This window comes from Papilio polytes, unplaced genomic scaffold, assembly GCF_000836215.1.
Source record: "Papilio polytes unplaced genomic scaffold, Ppol_1.0 DF824493.1, whole genome shotgun sequence".
NCBI classification, from domain to species: Eukaryota; Metazoa; Arthropoda; class Insecta; order Lepidoptera; family Papilionidae; genus Papilio; species Papilio polytes.
Window position 1 is genome coordinate 521419 of NW_013524711.1, and position 22539 is coordinate 543957.

General features: G+C 33.3%; 6 protein-coding genes across 6 annotated transcripts in view; 4 read left to right on the forward strand and 2 right to left on the reverse strand.

Moving 5' to 3' along the window:
• The window catches only part of LOC106103565 (collagen alpha-5(IV) chain-like), a 20733-nt gene extending 19492 nt beyond the window's left edge, over positions 1-1241 (forward strand). Inside the window, exons 27-28 of the mRNA XM_013283741.1 lie at positions 3-413; positions 1037-1241. Coding sequence (XP_013139195.1) covers positions 3-413; positions 1037-1191 — 566 coding nt within the window. The 3' untranslated portion in view covers positions 1192-1241. The remainder of the gene's footprint in view (positions 1-2; positions 414-1036) is intronic.
• Positions 1242-2826: 1585 nt separating this feature from the next.
• LOC106104227 lies at positions 2827-9948 on the reverse strand. The gene is made up of 3 exons (XM_013284241.1): positions 9839-9948; positions 4135-6606; positions 2827-2954 (listed from the first exon to the last, which is right to left on the reverse strand). The coding sequence occupies exon 2, from the start codon at positions 6401-6403 to the stop codon at positions 4136-4138; it is 2268 nt and encodes a 755-aa protein (XP_013139695.1). The 5' UTR covers positions 6404-6606; positions 9839-9948; the 3' UTR covers positions 2827-2954; position 4135.
• A 1742-nt stretch (positions 9949-11690) lies between these two features.
• On the forward strand, positions 11691-16148 carry LOC106104133 (zinc finger protein 521-like). Its single transcript, XM_013284120.1, has one exon. It carries the CDS (start codon positions 11793-11795, stop codon positions 14529-14531), a length of 2739 nt encoding a protein of 912 aa, XP_013139574.1. The 5' UTR covers positions 11691-11792; the 3' UTR covers positions 14532-16148.
• Positions 16149-16747: 599 nt separating this feature from the next.
• Positions 16748-17772, forward strand: LOC106103678. Its single transcript, XM_013283541.1, has 2 exons — positions 16748-17111; positions 17616-17772. Exons 1-2 carry the CDS (start codon positions 16809-16811, stop codon positions 17754-17756), a joined length of 444 nt encoding a protein of 147 aa, XP_013138995.1. The 5' UTR covers positions 16748-16808; the 3' UTR covers positions 17757-17772.
• A 713-nt stretch (positions 17773-18485) lies between these two features.
• On the reverse strand, positions 18486-19009 carry LOC106103186 (protein LLP homolog). The gene has a single exon (XM_013282910.1). It carries the CDS (start codon positions 18936-18938, stop codon positions 18522-18524), a length of 417 nt encoding a protein of 138 aa, XP_013138364.1. The 5' UTR covers positions 18939-19009; the 3' UTR covers positions 18486-18521.
• A 459-nt stretch (positions 19010-19468) lies between these two features.
• LOC106104440 overlaps positions 19469-22539 on the forward strand; it is an 11893-nt gene continuing 8822 nt past the window's right edge. Inside the window, exons 1-3 of the mRNA XM_013284873.1 lie at positions 19469-19765; positions 20566-20698; positions 21711-21875. Coding sequence (XP_013140327.1) covers positions 19702-19765; positions 20566-20698; positions 21711-21875 — 362 coding nt within the window. The 5' untranslated portion in view covers positions 19469-19701. The remainder of the gene's footprint in view (positions 19766-20565; positions 20699-21710; positions 21876-22539) is intronic.

The following is a 22539-nucleotide window of genomic DNA, read 5'->3' on the forward strand; positions in this document are numbered from 1 at the left end:
AGGTCAAGACGGAACACCAGGTCAAGACGGAACACCAGGTCAAGACGGATCACCAGGTCAAGACGGGTCGCCGGGTCAAGACGGAACACCGGGAACGAAGGGAACTCCAGGCACGAAGGGAACCCCAGGTACCAAGGGAACTCCAGGAACCAAGGGAACTCCAGGAACCAAAGGAACTCCGGGAACGAAAGGAACACCAGGCCAAGGCGGATACCCGGGTCAAGACGGAATACCAGGTCAAGACGGAACTCCAGGTCAAGACGGAACACCAGGTCAAGATGGAACACCAGGTCAAAACGGAACACCAGGTCAAGATGGAACACCAGGATCACCCACCACACCGGGAACTCCAGGAAAACGACCACATCCCCCAGGGAAAGGCGGGAAAGTTTCAAAGAATCAAGGAACTCGAGGTATTTTCTATTTATTACATAAGGATAATCTCATACGTCATAAGAACTATTACGATCGTACGTCATCCCCCTCATTTTCTTTAAAAAGAAAAGAGATAGTCTGTTTAATTGTTTGTTAGTTAATTTGTGAGTTACATTGCGACTTCTTGTTGGCTGTGAACAGTTGTTGACGAGTGTATTACTTGTTTTTTTCTTTATAAAAAAAGCAAATGTACTTACTTTGACTACTTAGTCTATGTACATGTTCTTCCAGACTATCCTCTACATCTATGCCAAATTTCGTCCAGATCCGTCCAGCCGTTTAGGCTACAAACTAACAAACGTTCATAAATTTGATCTTTTTATAATATTTAACTAGCTTTCGCCAGCGACTCCGTCCGCGTGAAATTAAAAAAAATCAAAAGGAAGTAGCCTAAGTGTTTTTCTAGGCTATGTTCTACATCTATTTAAAAAAAAATTTCGTCCAGATTCGTTCACGCGTTTAGGCTATAAACTCCAACAAAAATCCATCCTTCTAAACTTTTGCATTTATAATATTAGTAAGATAGGATTTACGTGATTCTTGTTTTATGAGAAATGGCTGATATTTAGTGTAATTTTATTTATGAAATTATTGTTTACAGATATCCTGAACGCGCTGAAGGCTGACGTTAATCTGCACTTTTTGATCCTACCTGATGGACCTGGCAACACCAAGAACTGTTACTGCACTTGTGAGAGTCCAAACCCGCCTAGGGTGATATCTCTTAAACAACTACCAGCACAAATATCTGCATAATTCAGATTTAATTAAACAATTTGATGTACTTTTTATTTCAATTACGTAAAAAAAATGTATTCGGTTTGAATTTTTGATTTTAAATAAAGCATTTTAACATATTTATGACTGTTTTTTTTATCTTAACTGATATAAAATACCTTATTTAGACACATTACATTTCAAAACTGAAACGTGGTAAAACATAGCCTATGTTACTAAGTAATAACGTAGCTTTTTGATAGTGTAAGAATTATGAAATCGGTCCTAGTTTTTGAGTTATTCCAATACATACAAAAAACCAAAAACATCTTTCCTCATTATAATATTAGTATAGACATGTCCACATGAAATTCGTCTGTAAAAATTTATCTTGCAAATGTCAAAATTAAAATGGTCAAAGACAACGAACGGCAATCCTATTGGCTGAGAATTATGAGCTACCACAACATCTTTTTGTCCCATACTCGCATGACGGTTTTTGTCCGATTTCCCCTTTAAGCTTAATATCGGGAAAATGTAGCCTAGCATATCGTAAACGTAGGACTGTAAATTAATTATTCCAATATATCATTGATTGATGACACGTAACTGTGTTTTCGATTTATTATAAGTGTTGATTAGAGATTCAAAAACATATAGAGGAAGCATAGTTTACACTTCACTTGAGTTTTTCACATGATCTTCTAACGCCATCTATTGACAGACCCTCAATATCACAAGTCAATTTAATTAAGTGTATTTCAATGCGTTGCCAATAGATGTCACTAATTTTTTTGTGTGTTTAGTTTATTTTATAACAAGAGATGGAGCTTATTATAATTTTGTGAAATATTTTTATAACATATTGTTTTTTGTTTTTGTTTTTAATGTTTTTTTTTGTGTGAAAGAGGATATGCTTAAGAAAGGAGTGTATTCAGATATGACGGCTGATAGAGATGTATGGAAGAGCAACACATACTATGCCGACCCTCCGTAAGGGATAAGGGCAAGTTGATGATGTTTTTATAACATGTCAATACAAGGTCATGTGGTTCCACCTTTTAAGCTTGACAACATATTACTTTGCAAGAAAGAAGTCTAGTCTATATATTTCTTGATTGAATGGATATTAGAAAAAAGACAAGAAAGGATATTTGACCATGTTTGGTCTAAACCTTTAAATACCTTCAAAATTTGATACTGGGGTTATAAATCGCATTGGACGAATACAATCGATTTTATTGTAATACTAGCTTGGTCGCGACTTCGCCCGCGTGTATTTAAAATAGCCTTTATTACCCACTGATAACGTAGCTTTTTAATTGTGTAAGAATTTTTGAAATCAGCCCAGTAGTTTTTGAAAATACAAATCTTTTCTCCGTTTGGATTTCGCGACAAGTTGAAAAGACAATATGTAAAAATGTCGGTCATTAGCACAGCAAAGAGTATACTCACTATTTGTTTGAAAATCAGGCTTTTAAGAGTTAACCCTTAACTTGACAGAATTTTATTTTTTAGAATATCAAAATAATATTCATAGCACTTAATCTTAATGACCCAAGGTGTTTAGAAAAAACAATAAAAAAAAATTCTGTTGTATTTCTAGATACACTAAGAAGAAAAGGGTTAAAAGGTAGTGTAAAAGGGGTTGATGAAAATAAAATGAATACCAGATATAAAAAAAATTATTTCAATTTTATTAAAACTTCACTCACTTTATATCCGCCTTGTAAAATACATTATATATCAACATAATTATTATTAAAACACTTCAACGAAGTTTGTACGGGCGGCATTCATAGCTGGAAGAGAAATGAACACTACATTAACATCTATACTATTATAATAAAGCGTAAACACATACTTTGTTGCCTAACATGTTAACAATTTCAGTATATTTTTGAATAATTCTACTTTTAATAAAAAGCCCTACACTTAGGTCACGCTTTAGTCTATATATTTTCACGACATTAAACTCAGGGGGTAAATATTTTGGATAAATGTGGGAAAGAGAACATAAGTTGCTGTCAACATCAAGAAAGCATGATTGCTAAGATTTGTCATGTCATGTCATTTTGACATTTGCTATTGATAATTTGACAAATGTAAAGAATAAAATAATATTATCATAATTTCATGCGAATGAAGCCTGTTTTATAATATAGTGAGACATTTATTATAATAGACAAGCTGTTAAATAGCTTAAAAATGTTAAAAATATAGCCTATGTTACTCAACAATAACAGCCTTCTATTGTTAAAAGAATTTTTGAAATTGCCCCAGTAGTTTTTGAGTTATTTCAATACATAAAAATACAAATCTTTCTTTGTATTAATAGTATAGAAAAATATGGATTATTATAAAGTTGTAAAATTTATTATTACAGGAGACAGCATTAATCTTGACAACTGATATAGTACCTATCAAAGTTACCGGTGAAAAAAAAAATGTCTTGTCTATATTTTTATAACTCTTTGCTTAACATAAAGTGATCTTACAAGTACAGTTAGGGAATCTAACAGTTTTTCACCTAAAAACTAGTCATTTGCGTGTATTGTAAATATTGACAATAAAATGCATCTTATTTTGCTATTAAAACTTTTAACAGTGGTAGAACCCGCTTTAACATCTACGCACTGTAGGGCTCGCCCCCAATACCAAGACCACACAGAAAACAGGCGTGAAGTGGAAGTAATTCCGCGTTCAGTCTGATGAGTGTGTTGCCGGAGGCCTAATTTTAGTCCCTTTCCCTTTCCACCCTTTTCTTAAGAGGAAAAGATGAAAAGGAAAAGTGGATTTGACAGTGGAGGAGACGCACAGGAAGAGGAAATGTCCTCTTTATGTGCGTCTCCACCGTCAATGAAGGGTAGGCAGCGCTGCAATTGCGGATGTTTATATGCAGCGGTCGCTTTCCATTTCGGTAGATTCAGGCTGCGTGCTTGTTTGCCACCTTATATTATAAAAAAAACAACATAAACTAACCTTATTCCATTGCAGACACATCCAAATTAATATTAACATAACTGGCCCCCATAATTTCTTTATGACGCAGTGACACAACATGTTTCTTAGCGTTCTCATTGTCTTCAACATCAGCATCGCAAACCCCACACTTCAATTTCCCGAATTCATAATAAACATACTTGTTCCTAGCTAGCATATTTATGTTATGTTTCAATTCCAAATAGAAACGGAACAGATTCTCCGATGTTGGCCTTTTAGCGAAATGTTCCGCGTAAACTAAATGCATTAACAAAGAACGTATAGAGCTAAAAACACTTTTACACGGCTCACAATTAAATGTAGCCCCTTCACTGTGCAAGATATAATTTCCATGCATATAAACACTTATAATATCACCTTTGTTTGACCCAACTTTCACATCAGCTAAGGCATTCTGGTGTTCCAAATTAGTTAAAACATGTTTCACAGCTTCGTTCGCGTTATTAAACACAACATCACAGAAATCACATTTAAAAACATCCGTAGATATTTTATTCATAATAAACAACCCTTCATCAACATCATAAAGTGCGGAACGTATCAATTTGGCAATCGTTTCAATATGCAAATTGCTTTCAAAATGTTCCACGATCGCTGCAAACGATGGTAAGGCGATATACTCAGGGCATATTGTACAAATGTAATGATTGCCGAAACTTGCAAAATATTCACTCGGTCGGCAATAATTTTTATACAACATTGTCAATTTGTGCGGAGCTGCATTCCTGAGATGCTTCTTCTGACGAATATGGTTGAATAATACCTGTCGAGGACCTTTCAAGGTCATATCACAGCATAGACAGTAGTTAGCAATCTTTCCGGATGGTTTAATGAAATTTTCAATAACAACATGGTCTCTATTATTCAAAGGTTTGCCGCTACTGGCTAAAAATTTAGTCCAATCTAGGGATTTCGGTCCCCATTCTTCGGGGACTTGACCATCTGGGTTAGTGGCTTTCATCTTCCTGTATAACTTATCGGAGAGTTTTCCCAGATGGTTTTCATCTAGGATATGTAATATCAAAGAATCATTGTCTAGAGGTACTCTACAAAGTGAGCAGTTCTGTCCGTTATTATCCTCATTTATGTAATGATTCCTTAAGAAATCTTTATTCATATCTTTGATCTTGTCCGTTGTAGGTATGCCCATAGAGAATGAGATGTTTTTATCAGCTTGAAGGATGCAAGCCAAGTTATGTATATGTGTTTCGCTGAACACATGATTTAGAACACTATCATACCTAAATCTTAGTGTATAATACTCGCAAGTTATACAGAAAAAAGCTAGTTTTCCAGTCCTATCATCAACTAAAGTCAACAACTTATGGTTCAAGAGTAACTTAACAATATTATTCTCAATAGGTCCATAATAACGATACTTTTTGATTTGATTTTTCATTGGTTTGTCATTTGTATGGTCGTTATCGTCATTGTCATAATTCTTGTTTGCGTCAACGGCGAAGTTTTGATTTACATTGTCTCTTATACTCATAATTATTGGTGCAACTGAACTTGTTTGAGTTGAAAAGTCAATCACACTTATATTACTACACAATTTGTCGTACGCTTCTTGATAGAACTTCATAGCAGCGTCGATACTTGCTTCAGAATTATCTGGAAGCAATTTAATCAATGCAGATTCAAGCATCGTTGAGTACGAACGATCCAATTTCTCAACTGGCTTCAACATTTGTATTATTTGCTCCATATTCTGATTATCACCACATTCCAAAGCTGATAATCTACGAGACATCTTCGGGAGTAGAATGGGTTCTGCAACATCGATACTTTCACGTTTCAACTTAGGCATATGCGCTTCTAGACTGAAATGCTTTTGTAATGACTCCATTAAAGGCACATCATCAAATAACTCGATTTCAACATCACAATCGGTACAAATATGTACTTGTTTTGCATTATCTATGGTTAAGAATTCTGCTTTTAAGAGTTCTGGTACTTCATTGACTGGTAAACTGTTAAATCTCTGTCGCTGCATGCTACTCTTCTTCTCCGTTGTAAATATGTATTCAACATCTATACCTTCACGCTTCTTTAAAAAGACATTCTTATGAATATCATCCATATTCTTCAAATATTTTAGCACCACTGGATTTGCTTGAGTTAACGGATGATTTATAACATATTTCAAATGTCTCGCCAACTTTTTCACTTCATCTAACTTCCTAAATGAGAGTAAAGTTAACTCGGACATAGATTTAGTTAAATCTTCAATTGATTTCTTGTCCATTGTTGATAATATTGTTTATAAAATACACTTTCACTTATGACCTGTCTCGGTTTCTACCAAGATTATAGTCAGCCTGGTTTTTATGGCTTTAAGCGGTTTGATGCCCGTATTCGTTTGTGCGTTGATTTTGATCCTGAATGTATTGTATTGTGAATTTTGTTCGTAAAATGACTGTTGTGTAGATTATTGCCGCATTTCAAGATCTGTAACGTAGAAAATTGTACATTTAAATATTTGAATAATTGAAACCAATAAAAGAACGCTGCAAAAAGTGGTTATTGTAAGAAAACCGTTACAGATATATGCTATCGCGGAATTTTCTGTAGAACTTTTTGAGATCTACAATTCTTTCATACATCATTTTTATATACCTCTAACGGTTTAGGCAGCGTAAGCCGAGAAAAGTTAAAGTTTAGTGAATTTTTAATGCTGTCGTCCAGAAACACGCTGTTTATTAATTGTTCCTAAACATTAGTAATAATAAAATATAGTCTATGTTACTCACAGATAAATTACCTTTCTGATGGTGAAAGAATTTTTAAAATCGGCCCAGTAGTTTTTGAGTTATTTCAATACATACAAAAATACAAAGTTTTCCTCTTTATAATATTAGTACAGAAGTATAGATTATTCAAATATTGCAGAATTTAAATGTTCAATAAAACTTGTACAATATAGTGTTATGTAATGTTTTTCGTGTGTATGTTTATATACAAGAGTATTTACTAGCTTTCACCCGCGAGTCCGACCGCGTGGAATTTTAAAAAATAGTAAGTAGCCTATGTGTTCTTCGAGACTGCCCTACATCTATGGCAAATTACAAAAATAAAATTTCAATGTTTCAAAATGCAGACAACAGATGGCGTTATATTGTGCTTTAGAAGCTTAGTCTTGGATTTTTAATTTAAGTCAGGTTATCTTTAAAAGGGTAAGAGGTGACTTTATGTTCAAATTTTCAGAGCAAATTCAATTGTTTAAGCATAATACATATGTGGGAAGCTTTTCTGAACCAATGCACATTCCAGTTCATTAGTTACGGGTCTCGTAGGAATTTAGCAAAGATGAACAGTACGGTAGAACACAGACTGATTGATTTAGTACATTTTTTTATACCACGCAGATGGAATTATAGTTCAAAGCTAGTGTTACTAATATTATAAACTAGCTTTCGACCGCGAACCCGTCCGCGCCGTTAAAAAAAGGAAGTAGCCTATGTGTTCTTCCAGACTATCCTCTACATTCATGCCAAACTTCATCGATAATAACAAACGAAAGTTTGGATGGATGGATGTAGTTTGTAGCCTTAACTGCTAAAGGAAGATATAGAGGTTAGTTTGGAAAAACATGTAGGATACTTGTGAAAATGTTAATATTTACAGTTCCCATGGGTTACACTTTGTTTTGTTTATGTTTACTCTATAAAGCTGCAACTGTTCAACATTTATTGAAATAAGTCACAGATATCAAAACATAGTCTGGAGTAACACACAAAATATGGTTTATCCCCGAAAAATGCCAGGTTCCCGAGGGATACATTGTTTTTCATTCTCCCACTTTTCCTTCCCATCCTTTCCTCTTAAGAAAAGAGTGAAAAGGGAATGGGATCAAAATTGAGCCTCCGGCACCACACTCATCAGATGAAACGTGGAATTGCTTCCACTTCACGCCCATCTTCTTTGAGGTTGTGGTATTAAACTGGGCGAGCCGGCCAATTCGTGCAAGATGTTAAAGTGGGCTCTACTGCTGTCAAAGTCTAGTAGTAGTTGGGGCTACGGATTCCGCAACTCGACTGACGCGTATTATGCGCAAGAACAGAACATAGATTATTTCAGCCAACCAAGCTTTCTGAAGAAACCCAGCAAACCCTTAATATTGCTGGTTATCTCTGGGAGCGATTTCAGCAAACCGATATCTAACCCTGTATTCAGTCATTGCTGAGCAATGTTGTAAGACATTTAACGCAGTTTCTTGTTCCACCATGCATGAATTGCATGTAACAAAAATAATGTTAGTTAAGGGTGTGGTACAACAGTAGGAGTAGAAAGAGATAGACTGTGTTAAAGGTGAATGTGGGAATAGGATAAGGTAGGAGAGATGATAATGAGGTCTCAAAAAAGATGGCATGTGTGAAAGGTGACATGATCAAGATAGATTAATCTCGATATAATTTGGTGTGTGAATGTCATGTGATACAAGAATAGATAGCATTGTAAGTTTGTTATAATAATAATAGCTTATGCCTGTGACTTTGGGCAATCTTAATTAGTAATTAATGTTTTCTTCTAGATTGTTTTCGGTGACAAATTTCAATGAGATCTGTTGAATTGTTGAAGATATATAGGCAACAATCAGTCCAAACTTTTTTTATATATTAGTATGATTTTTATATTCACATTAAAATCAAGTAAAAGTAATTCTAATAAATATTTTATAACTTTTAACTGATTTCTCATCATCCACTTGCCCTTATCCCTTACGGAGGGTCGGCACAGTATGTGCTGCTCTTCCATACATCTCTATCAGCCGTCATATCTGAATACACTCCTTTCTTAAGCATATCCTCTTTCACACAATCCATCCATACTTTCTTCGGTCTTCCTCTTCCTTTGTAGCCATCCACATTCAATCTTAACACTTTCTGGTTTATGTCCCCATCATTTCGTCGCATAACATGTCCAACTAATTTAACTTTAACTGATTTCTGTCAACCCTAATTTGACATTTCAAATCTACATTGTAATTATGATTATTATGGGGGATAATAATCATTTAATTCAGATATCAAAGATCCAAAAGGAGTTACTGTAAGGCTTTTTTATTTAATTTTACTTGGACATAAAATTAAACGATAATGTTACTAATATTATAAATGCGAAAGTTTAGATGGATGAATGGATGGATGTTTGAGAGTTTGTATCCTAAACTGCTTAACGGATCTTAATGTTATTTGGCATATATGTAGAGGATAGTCCGGAAGAACACATAAGCTACTCACTTTTGATTTTTTTATTCCACGCGAACCGAGTCGCGGGCGAAAGCAAGTTATCCATAAAAACATGTAATAACATTTCGTGTTATTTTACGACGCAAGAAAAAACTGACCTAAATTGTAATTTAATTACGTTTTAACGACTGTTAGCGACAAAGTATAAAAATTGTGTAAAACAGTTTAAAAAAAAAAAACTTTTTTTTTAAGGATTTAATATCTTATTTTTATTTAATTTAATAGATAAATAAATATACTAACAATTGTCATATATAGGATGCGTACAGGGACAAAAATAACACGACAAAAGAACAATAACTCTGAAATACCGTAGTTTACCGAGATAAAAAGTTAGGTTATAGTGATGATGCAAATATAAGATACCTTCAAAATAAACAAAATATATGTTATAATTATCAGGTTATAATAGTAATAATGATAAAAATTACCTGCAAATCTTGATTTTGTGCATGGCAGCTGGGTACCGCTTAATTTGTGTGTACGGGCATCTGACAGTCTTTTGGTGACATGTTAGGCAATAATGGAGGCCAAAGAAGACAAAGACTTTCGATACAGATTAAAAATAACGCGTATAAACTGGAAAAATCGGTTATTTTTAAGTTTATATTAACTAAATCGTGTATGAAACGTTACAGTTAAGTGAAAAATATCATATAATTTATCTCATTATTACCAAACACTGTTCTGTTACAATATAAAAACGTTTTTAGTTAAATATTTAAAAATAATAATCTGTGGTTGAAGACGTCTTTTGTTTTTTTTTAATTTAACATCACTTCAGTCCAACTTAAATCACTTAATTATAAGAACCTTTGCTTTACAATTAAATTAATTAGGATAATCATTACAAATTGGCAAAAGAGTCTCATGTCATGGTCACGACAATCAGATCGATAATAATACTCTTTACAATTTTTATACGATTTTTACCACTGGGACGCAAATAAGAGTAATGAATTTCGTGTTTTGCATCGTCTGTAAAATTTATTCGCATTATTTTGTTGCAGTTTTCAGCCACCGAGCGTGAAAAGATACCCATAATTCATAAATAGGGTCACCTTGACTTGTTTACTCAGTTTTATTTACCGATTAAATGACATCACCATTACTACTCCACGTTTCAATAGTGATGTGCATTTCACAAACTTACAACAAAACATTAAACGACAGAACTGTTCAAAAAAGAAGTTGAGAAGGGTGCCAAAAGTACCCTAAACCCATGAAGGAAAAGATGGTATCCATCTGGGCAGGGACGCTGTGGCGTCAGACGTCTACTCATGTTCTTAAGTACGAGATTAGATGAAGATCCACTATTTAACTATAATTTTTACTTAAAAATACAGTTAGATAAGTTTATGCTTTTTATATCTATTTTAAGGCAGTCAAAGCCGAAACCAACTGAATCTTCACAATGGATATACTTCAAAAAGGCGGGAATTATTTGGAATAATCTCTTATCGCAGTTATGTATATGTACTAAAAGTAAATTATGTATTTAGTTAGAATAAGAATCACCATCATCATCCTTGTCCTACTTCCGTAGGGTCGGCTTTATGTTATCTGTATTAAAAATGTCGACAGTGGTTATTGGATTTTTATAAACATCACTATTTTATGATGATAATGGTCGATCTGAATACATTATTCCAGGTTTCTTGGTGTATATTTTAATAAATCAATGACTTCAAGGGTATGTCTTTGTAAAGAGCATTGTGCGACCGTGACTTCCTTTGGCTGTTATATAAACCACATTGTTTACTTTAGTGCTAGTAATATTATAAATGCGAAAGCTTAGACTAATGTTTATTAGAAGATATCTGCAAGCGATTCAGGGAATTTGGATTCTGCTTGATTTATGTAATATATTTAAATATTTTTTAATCTCTGTGGACAGAATCAGGAGCGACAGCTAGTTATGATAAATAGCACCTGATGATCCTGAATATTGGTTACTCACATTTTTTCTTTACCTTTGTATAATTACCCAAGGAATATTATAAAAAAGAATTTTGCAATATTTATTCAAGTGTTCAATTGTTAAAGCCAGTTGTTAGCTTTTGCTTTTTATAATAAATTTCGTAGAACATCAACTAGTAAAATTGTTTTAATTTTAAAATATTACTTACACTTACAAAATAATTATTGACTTATATACCATGTCCAAATAAATTAATTTGTTTCAAAGCGAAAGTTCTATTTCATTTGTTTCTGGCTGAATGTTCTTGTTACACGGCCATTACCGGAAATAATTTTTCTGTCATCTGTCAGTTACACGTCAAAAGTTGTCAACTGTCAAACTTTTGTTAAAAAAAAAGTTTGCAAATTATTTGAAAAAGAAACAATATATTCTAACAAATGTAATGTGAAATTAATTCATCAATAATGACAACAGTCAGTGAAAAGGAAGACTTTAGCGAGAATGATATTGAATCGTTCACATTGCCCGAAACCGTATTATGTGTGGATACGATATGTCATATTTGTTCTGCTGAATTTCTACATGATGAGGATTTAAAAGTACATTTAGTACAACAACATGGCACTGAGCAGACAAAATCTTGTCGTTTTTGCGCGTACATATACCCTAATTTAGAGGAATACGCGTCACATATCGTCAACGTTCATGTACTCGATTTAAAATGCTGTAAATACTGTTTACGTGTTTTTGCTCAAGGTAAAAATGTTAAAGAACACGAAAAGAAGCATTTATCATCTAATTCGTCGTTTGAATTGAGCTGTTCCAACTGTAAATTGACTTTTAAAAGTATATCAAGTTTGGTCGACCATGAGTGTTCGATACACTCTGATATCCAAGATGGGGTGGTATTAAGAGATTGTTATTCCCTTCTATCTTCATTCTTAAACATAAATGCTCTTACATTCTTCAAATTTTTAGGAGAAAAACAAGAATATAGATGTATGAGTTGTGATTTCTTCACCCAAGATATAGAGTATTATGTACAACATTTGAACCAGAAAAACTGCAGATGTTTAGTCTGTGATAATTGTTGTCATGTTTTCAAAGATTTTAAAATGTTAAAAAAACATTTGAATACCAATTCATGTTCTACTGAAGATTTTAAGTTGCCGTGTAAGAAATGTTTTAAAATGTTCACTTATGATAATATGGAAAAGCATGTAAAAGCGTGTAATGCGTTAATATGTCATTCGTGCAATGCTGTATTTGATTCGGTTAAGAAACGAGCTGAACATCAAAGCAAAGTCCATCCGATGATGTTTTCTATCAAAGAATGTAAATACTGCCACCAAGAATATGTGGGTGAAGAAGCTTTACAAAAACATATGAAAAGAACGCATGATAAAAAACGCCATCTCTTCAAATACTTCTGTATTTATTGTGAAGATACTATATTTGATCATCCCAAGAAATTGTTTAATCATTTCTTCAAGAAGCATAAGAATTTGGAACCTTTTACGTGTAAAATCTGCAATGTAACATTCAGAATGCGCAAAAGTTTTACTTTGCACATCAAATTGAACCACCTAAGTGTTGGTAATGTTAAATTTGATGATAAATATCACGTGATATTTGAGAAAAATGATTTCTCAACTAAAAATGAAAGCAATAATAAACAGAATACAATTAACAAAGAAACAGACGAAATTGAGGCAAATAAAAGTTCCGAGTCTTTGTTAGAAGAAGTAAAATGTAAAAAAAGAAAAAGAGAAGTTGAGTTTGTTGTATGCCCAACAGAAAATGAAAGTGATCAACCTGATCTAAAAGATAACAGAGGGAAGGTTAGAGATAAAATACTGCAAGGAGACAGTGAAGTCGACTTAGTTTTATGTCCCACAGACAAAGAAACAAACCAACCAGAAGAACAGAAAGAAAGGAGAGTAATTAAAAGAAAACGTAAAATAAAATATAAAGATAGTAAAGACTACGTTAATTTGACGGTAGATGGCTCTGAAGATTCTGATGATGAACCACCAATCAGGAAAAGAAAACGGGGGAAAATGCGTGTGGATAACACCAGGTTTCCCAAATCGTTGGATAGATCTAAACAACTACAGAGGAATAAAGAGAAATTTACTTGCAGAACTTGCAAAAAATATTGTTACACATACCAAAACTATCAACATCATATGACTCTACATAAAAAAAATCTAAACAAGAAATGCATAAAATGTCCCAAAGTTTTTAAAACGACTGAACAATTAAACCAACACATAACTAAGAAACATTCTACATCGAAATTAACGGAGACTTTAAAGAATGTTCTAGAAAGACGTAAACAAACTAAACATCCTACAGTAATGAAGCCTATTATAATAGAACGGAAACAAATTAGTGAGAAATTCGCTAAAACTATCAAAAAAGTGAACATCAATTCTTGTGACACTTCTGTGAAAATAAAACCTGTAATAGACAAATTATCCGTAAGGAAATTCATTGAAAATTTCACACCAGATTCCAATGGTATTAATTGTAAAGGAGACACAATTTACATCAACAACAGTCTCACAATAAAACCGATCATAGCACCTAATAAACCACCTTTTATAAAACTAATAAAATCCCAACTAAATCAACCAGAATTCACGAAACTCAAACAACCAGAGAGATTTAAAACCGAAAATAACAAAACATATTCTGTATCTATTAAAATAGCTGATCCAGATGCTAAACCAAAAATGAATTTCGATCCAACGCAAGAAATTCATGAACAAGCAGAAGAAACTAACGAAGACTCAATGGATCGTATTCCAGATGTCGCAGAAGAAGTAATGTTAGACGATACTATAGAACCAAAACCAACAGACACTAAAGATTTATCAAATGTTTTTGAATATTCCTTTGCACATTTTACACAACAATCACCGTATTACAAGATAGTTAAACTTAAAGATATGGTAACGAATGTACCAAATGAATTAGAAGAGAAACTAATAAAACTACCTGATGGTACTAAACTTGTGAATGTCAATCCTTTGGCACATCTTCTAGAAGGAAGGGATATAGATTTAAAAAGAAACAAATATTATAAACCGAAATTAAGTGATATTGCGAAGGCGGTAGCGAGTGCTTTAACAAAAACTCCAACGAAAAAGCCGAAAGCAAAGAAACCGAAAACATCTAAGGTAGTAAATGAACAATAGATTTACACTATAACAATGTAATATTAAATTTAGCGGTTTTTTAACATAAGGAGGCAAACGAGCAAGCGGCCACCTGAATCCGCCAAAATGGCGAAGCGACCGCTGCCCAGACATCTGCAATTGCAGATGAGTTGCCTACCCTTATGCGACAGAGGAAACGCACATGAAGAGAAGATCTCGCCTTCCTATGTATCTCCTCTGTAAAATCCACTTCCCCTTTCCATCCTCTCCTTATAAAAAAAGGGTGGTAAAGAGAAAGGGACTTAAATTAGGCCTCCAGGTAAATAAATTAGAAGAAATCCTCAACGAAGATCGTTATTGTTAGCAAATGATAATTCGTCTTATAAGATTTTTGATTTGCTCTTTTTCCAGAAACATTAAATTTAATAAGCTAAGAAGCTTTTAGTATATGAGATTGGTAAAGAAATTGAATATTTTGTTTTAAAATATATTAAGGCACTTATTAAACTAACGTAGTACATAGATTAATTTAAAAAAAAAATTAGGGCGTAGTTTTTATTTTGGTGACCCTCAAACTTGCTATACTATGTAAATTGTAGATTTCTGTTTTGTAGAGCGTTGTCCTTGTCTATGTTTACTGTTCTACTCTTTCCCGTGTTAATTACGAATTTTGTTGATTTTAAATTGTTTTCTTCAGTCTCCTAAAGCATCGTAGATTTTATCTTTATAGCCGGCGTATTCTGAAGAAGATTCTAGAAAATAAACCCTATCGTTCTCCTTTCTAAGGACTTTTTTGTTTTTCTTCTTTTTAGCGTTGTATTTACTTCTTTGTGTCGCTTTCTCAGGGGAATCTTTAACTTCTTCGGATAATTTAATATCTTCCATATCTTTAGATTCAGTAATAATTGCAGTGTCGTTAATGTTTATTTCGTCTGATTCGTTATTAATAATTTGTTCAGAATCTTGTACAGGCTCGTTTTCTTTTTCTTCTGTAGTCTCTGCTATCTTTTTAATCGGTTTTTTGTTTTTATTGTTTTCTTTTTCCTCGTAACTGACGCTGTCGCTTATTGATTTCTCTTTCGACAATTTACTTTTTTCAACTAATTTTTGTTTATTGTTACCTTTTCGTTTTTTCTTCTTATTTAAATTGACTTCAGTTGATATATTTGCGATAGAATTTTCTATACTTATCGAATCTTCTTGAGATGCATTAGTCTTATTATTGGATTTATTTTTAACGAATTTAACGTATTTTAGACTTAAATTATCGAATGAATCACGATTGATAATCGATTTTACGAAATCATCGTCGAACATTGATTTTGGAAATAAATCTTGTGTTGTAACATTTTTTTCGAAAGAATTTCGATAACTTACTTCGTTTTTAATTTTATTGCTTGTGGACTTGCTTCGATTTTGCATGTCTTTAATTTTCTCTACAGCCTTGTCGGCAATTTTGTTTGCCAGTTCGTCAAATTTATCAGATTTGAGTAATTTATCGATTATATCATCGATGTTTGGATTGTCATCGATTTGTAACGTCGAAATTAAAATGTTTGAAGGAAAGTAAACACTTAATGTACCTAGAGAAAGCAAAATGGGATAATTTTATAATATTGTAAATAAGAACGAATAAATTTTTTTATGGATTTTAAATTATGCTTTTTATTTAAGAATACTTTTTGCCCTTTACTTCGTCCGCGCGGAATTAATAAAAAACAAAAGCAAGTACCCTATGTATTCTACCAGACTGTTGTCTACATCTGTGTAAAATTTCATTCAGATCCGTTTAGCCGTTTTGGCTACAAACTAACAAACATCCATCCACCTGAACTTTCGCATTTTTAATATACGTAAGATTACTTTTAATCACTACTTTACCTAAATACGTATGATTTGTATTAATAATGAATTTATCATAAACTTACATAGAATATATGACAACAAATATTTCATCGTTTTATTTTAATAGATTTTTATAATACCCAACATTCTAGCCGTTTCACGGTCAAACCTTGTTTTAAATTAAAACCCATAAAATTATATTAACATCGATAAATGGATTTATTTTATTGTATGTTTATTGCTCATAAATTGAAAACTCATAAATACATCGAGCGAAAATGGCGCTGATATCGAGATGTCGGACAAATATATTAACTCAGTTTAAAATTAAAATAATTTTCTAAATTCTTACGATTTAAAAACCTTTGCTAAAATGATTATTAAAAAGATTGCCGGTATTTAAAAAAAAACGTATCTGTCAAAATGTTGACAGTTTTAAAATACCCGCGAGTGCATTTTTGATAGTTTAAAATGTCGGTCCCAGTAATAGCAGCGCTTAGACAACCAAAGCATGTGAATAAACCTAAGAAATTGAAGAAATTCGATGATGATTACGTTATAATAACAATGAAAGATGATAAGAAATTGGTAGTCAGTTCAGACGGCTACCACGGTATTGTTAAAATGAATGAAAAGCTTGTCTGCGTTCTTTGCAACTACGAAATTAATTTGGACGAGAAAGAGAAGGCAGATCATAAAGTTAAGAAAACCCATTTGAAAACGCTGACTTTGTTTCCTCATGTAGAAAGTTTCCGTGACAATCTGATACGTCAGGTAAACCCAACTCATATTTATATTTAAGCTCCTTTTCCATTAATTTGAATTTCGCCTATATAAATTTTAAAATGTGGCCCTGTACTATGTCGCAACCAGAGAAGAGTGAAGTGCAAGCAATTCCGCGTGCACATCCTCGTACTAATTTTAGTGTACTCTCCTTTCCCACCTTTCTAAAGACATTATGGAAATGGGAAAATAGCAATAGCAACCTAACCTAACCCAACTACTTCACATTTTAAAATAATACCAAGGTAATATATAGGGACAAGCAATGGGGACATAAACCAGAAGGTGTTAAGATTAAATGTGGATGACAAAGTAAGAGGAAGACCGAAGAAAGTATGAATTGTGTGAAAGAGGATATGCTTAAGCGAGTGAATACAGATATGACAGCTGATAGAGATGTATGGAAGAGCAGCACATACTGTGCTGACCACAACGGATAATGCCAAGTTGATGATGACTATGGTAATAAATATTAATATATTTTTAACTTTACAGTTAAATAAAAATGGATGTTATTGCACTATCTGTAATGTGATGGTGTCAACACATTATTTGATGTGTCATGTCGATGGAGAGCAACACAAGCAGGAACTTGAGAAGGCAGTTATAAGAGCAACAACATATAAACCTAAATAAACTAATCAATCCATCAGTACTGTGTTTTCATCACTATATGTCCTATTGAGAGGCTCGGAGCCTACTCTAAGTCATACTGTCCCATTGTGGGTTGACTTCACAGATGTGCATCATGTTATTTTGCCATTAAAATGTTCAGTTAATTGTGATCACATGAAATTTGAAAAATATTTGTAAACGACATGATTCAAACCCAGGACCTAGATTACAAATGCTTAACCTCCTAGCTACTATGTTAAAATGATATCTGTCTCCAAATCAGTATTTGTTCCACTTTTATAAGTATAGAAATGATGGAAAGGTAGCTTATGCAAGTTACTATACTAATTATTTTAAATTCTATCTTAAAGGTAAGGACACCTGCTACTAGGGTTCATAATGAATATGAAATACAACTTGAATTATTTCACAATTGTTTGTTAGTCAAGTCTTAATAAAACAATCTATACTAATATAAAGAGAAAGACTTCGAGAGACTTGGAAGAGATCTGCCCACTGTTATACATAGGCCAAATTTTGTATGTATTGAAATAACTCGAAAAATACTGGGTCCAAATAATTCACCATTAGCAAAGTAATTTATCTGTAACATATGCTATATTCTTTTATTATTCTTTAATTGCACGCGAAGTCGCGAGCAACAGCTAGTGGTTAATATTGGTTTTTACTTTTTTATGAAAAGTATTGTAACCAAATCAGAGGACTTGTGTTATAAAATAAAAGATGATATTGTATTAACTATTTTAATGAATAACAAGCATATTACTATCGTCTTCGCTTCTTCATGCGCTTTTTTGTGTTTTTCTTACCAACTTTATTTAGTTTCGCGATCTTCCTCTTGTGCAACCATACGGGATACTGACCGTTTTGATCTTTCAATGTTTTTGAACTGTATATTTTTTTCTCGCCATTTTCAGCAGATACTTCTACGTTCTCGTCGTCTGAGCTCATTTCAACATCTTCTTCGACGTCAGGCGGTGGCTTTTCTTTCTTTTTTCTCTTTCCAATCTCGCCAGCATCCAAGTAAATCACTTGCTCACTCTCCATAACCTCTTCGGTAGTTTTTTCTTCCTCTTTTATACCCAGCATCTTTTTTAATCTTGCCAATTCCTTGACGGCGTATCTTTCCCGTTTTATGGCCCTGCATTTTCGCTTCCATTTGCTACGAATTGATTTTGCCATTTCGTAATGTTTTTATTTTTTCGCACAATGCTTGTTTTTACGACGAAACGTCAAAAAGAAAGGAATGTGGTGTTTTTTAAATAGACAAAGGTTCATCGCATATACAGCCACAGCGACATTACCTGAAATATTTAAAATGTTAAAAACGAGGCAGAGCATTAAAATGAAATAATAATTTTTCTGTTTCTCAACTTGTGTCTTCTGTTTTTAAATTCTATTTTAAATTAGACAACAAACCGTTTCATGGAATGGACTAAAATAGACTATCCTCTGCTAAGAAAGATTTTTTATTTATAAGTATTGTTGCTTCTATTATCTAGTTATATCGTACATTCGATGATAAGAAAATAAAAATGTTTTATTTTGCACTTAAAATTATTTATCAATATTTCGTAAAACGCAAAACACAACAAACAAATAATAAAACATGACATTTTTGACAGCGCGAGGAGCTTTTTGAAGTGCAATCTTTTCGCTCTCTTTCACTTGGAGCACTTCCTATAAGTTTGTCTTGCTCTTTAAATCATTTTGATATTATCGAACGACAAAATGTACCTTCTTATTGATGTCTAGTTCCTGTCGGTCAGTTTTAATTATCCTGTTTCATGGTTAAATACTAATTAATTCAGTTGTTAACGTCCCAATTATTGTAATTTGTTTAATAAGCTATCGTTTTGTTGTATTAGTCAGCGTTTAGCGCTGCCCTTCGAGGTATCTTTTGTCATCGAGTGTGAATTGGTGTATAGGCGAGGCTAGTTTTGCAATGGAGACGTTGCAAATTGGTGAAGAAATGTCTGGAGAGGTGGATGATAAGAACATGAGAGATGGTGAGTGTATTTTCATATAATGGGCGTGATTTTTATGTCTTATATACACGAAATGCGAAGTCTTATGTGCATGTAAATTTCAATAAATGTAGCTCACGAATACTTATTATTACAATAAGTTATACCATAATAATATGTCAAAACTGAAGAATAAAATGTAAAAAAGTATGATATGCAAGATGTATATGTTTATTAATATTAAATATTGATTATTAAAAATATTTTTTGTGTTATCTTCTGTCTCTTGATTATTGTACTATGCTATGCTGTTGTATGTAATCCAGTTAATTTATTGAATCTTATTATTTATTATAATTATATATAGTATACAATTTCACATCACTATCATCATATAATCGTATAAATATTATAAATGCGAAAGTTATGATGGATGGATGGATGTTTGTTAGTGTTTGTAGCCTAAACAGCTAAACGTATCTCCATGAAATTTGGCACAGATATAGAGCATATTCTGGAAGAACACATAGGCTACTTTTTATCCCTGGAATAGTTACGGTTCCCGTGGGATTCATTAATTTAGTTTTTTAATGTTTACTCAATCATTCTGAAAAGGTTCAACATATGTTAATGAATTTTGGCACAGATATAAAATAAAATCAAGAGTACACATGGGATAAGGTTCATCCCGGAGAAATCTTGGTTTCCCGTGGGATACGTAGCTTTTTGTTATTTATATAGTTCGCATGTTTTCTAATACCACGCGGACGAAGTCGCAGGCAACAGCTAGTATCAATATAGATTAAGATTGGTTGGTAATTGTGTTTTGTTTATTTTTCCAGATAAGGAAGAAGGAATTCTAAGCGATGGTATTGAGAATGGAATTTACAGTATACATTTATTGGATTTTTCTGATGACGTACTGCTTTTAATCTTGAAGAATCTCCCACCGAGAGATCTGAAGGCACTTAGCTTGTGAGTAATTCATGTTAGCTAGTCTAGTAATTGTTTTTATATATGTAAATCCATTGTATAGCACGGTCTTCATCATCACCAGCTCGCTATATGTCCCCAATGAAAGGCTCGGAGCCTACCCTAAGTTATGGTGACTAGGCTATAGTCAACCATACTGGCCCAATGCGGGTTGGTTGACTTCACACATATCTTTGAATTTCTTCCCGATAGTGCAGGAATCACGATGTTTTCCTTCACCGTAAGAACGTCGGGTTAATTGTGTATGTATGAAAATTCTAAAAATCGAAAATCACATTGGGACAGCGGGATTTGAACCCAAGACCTGAAGATTACAAGTCAAATGCTTAAACCAATGAGCCACAACGCTCCGTGGTATGGACTCCGATAGCATGGTATGAGCATATTATGAGGAATGAGTTGCACGTAACGAGGAGAACGTTAGTTATGAGTGTGGTACACCGGTAGAGGTAGACATAGAAAGAGATGTATTGTGTGAAAGGTGACATGATGAAGGGAGTGATGACTGAGATGACGTATGCTAGTTATGTGGAGGACAAAAACCAGTTGCGCCACTACGGGAGTAGGATAAGGAGGTAGATAATTATGGAATTCCTTTGTAATGGTCTTCATCATAAACTACTGAACAGATTTTGACGAATGAGGTGTCATTAGATTAGTCTTCTTCTCCGGAGTGTCATAGAGTATATTGTAATGACACAAAATACATACAGTGGATGTGAGGATGAAAAGTACCAGTGAAATTTTGACTCTCCCCTTTCTGTTTTTGTTAGTCTTTGGATTTAGTCAATTGGGTTTATTTATTTTTTAAATTTAAACTCTTACCAATATTATAAATGCGAAAGTTTAGATAGATGGAGAGTGTAGCCTAAACTGCTGAACGAATCTCGATGGTTGTCATACATGTAGCGGGTAGTCTGGAAGAAGACATTTTTTTTAAATCACACGGAAGGGGTCACAGAGTGAAGATAGTTAAGTTACGTTTGTTTTTCAGTACTTGTACGAAGTTCGCCAGTTTAGTATTAGAGAGATCTTTGTGGCGTAAAGTGGATGCTAGAGGTATACCGTGTGGTACTGCGAGGTTCAAATGGTTACTGAATGCCTTCCATGGAGATACAACCAGTATTATGTTGACTGGATATGCGCAGCAGAATGTTGGGTAAGTTTTTTTTAATTTATATAAGAGTTCACGTGCAACATCCATATGGAATTATAAAGACTTCTTTTTCATCTTCTTTTACGGAGTGGACCTCATCGTTACTTCGATGATTTCGCCAACATCAAGTTTGAAGATTATCTATACTATTATAATAAAGCGTAAACACACACTTTGTTGCCTAAGATGTCAGCAATTACACCATATTTTTGAATAATCCTTTTTTTAATGAAAAGCCCTACACGTCACGGTTTAGGCTATATATTTTCACGTCGTTAAACTTATGGGGAAATATTTTGGATAAAAATCCTAATGTGGGACAGAGACCATAAGTTGTTGCCAACATCAAGGAAGCAAGGTTGCCATGGTTTTGACATCATGTCATGTCATTTTGACATTTACAATTGAGAATTTGACAAATGTGAACAATAGAATAATTTTTTTATAATTTTATGCGGATGAAGTCGCATGGGAACAGCTAGTTGATAGTATGAAAACAAGACTAAAATTTTGAACAGCAGTTAACTAGGTAGACGGAATCCAGTGTGATTGACAAATAACTGATTGCTGATGATATATATATATATTTTTATTATAACATAAGGTGGCAAACGAGCAAGCGACCACCTGAAACCGCCAAAATGGCGAATCAACCGCTGCCTATAGA

What these genes read in the sequence shown, in the direction of transcription:
- LOC106104227 (XM_013284241.1), bottom strand. Translation starts at nt 6,403, where the DNA reads ATGGACAAGAAATCAATTGAAGATTTAACTAAATCTATGTCCGAGTTA.
- LOC106104133 (XM_013284120.1), top strand. Translation starts at nt 11,793, where the DNA reads ATGACAACAGTCAGTGAAAAGGAAGACTTTAGCGAGAATGATATTGAA.
- LOC106103678 (XM_013283541.1), top strand. Translation starts at nt 16,809, where the DNA reads ATGTCGGTCCCAGTAATAGCAGCGCTTAGACAACCAAAGCATGTGAAT. An exon ending in GTGACAATCTGATACGTCAG is followed by an intron (nt 17,112 to 17,615) that starts GTAAACCCAACT and finishes TTAACTTTACAG; the next exon opens with TTAAATAAAAATGGATGTTA.
- LOC106103186 (XM_013282910.1), bottom strand. Translation starts at nt 18,938, where the DNA reads ATGGCAAAATCAATTCGTAGCAAATGGAAGCGAAAATGCAGGGCCATA.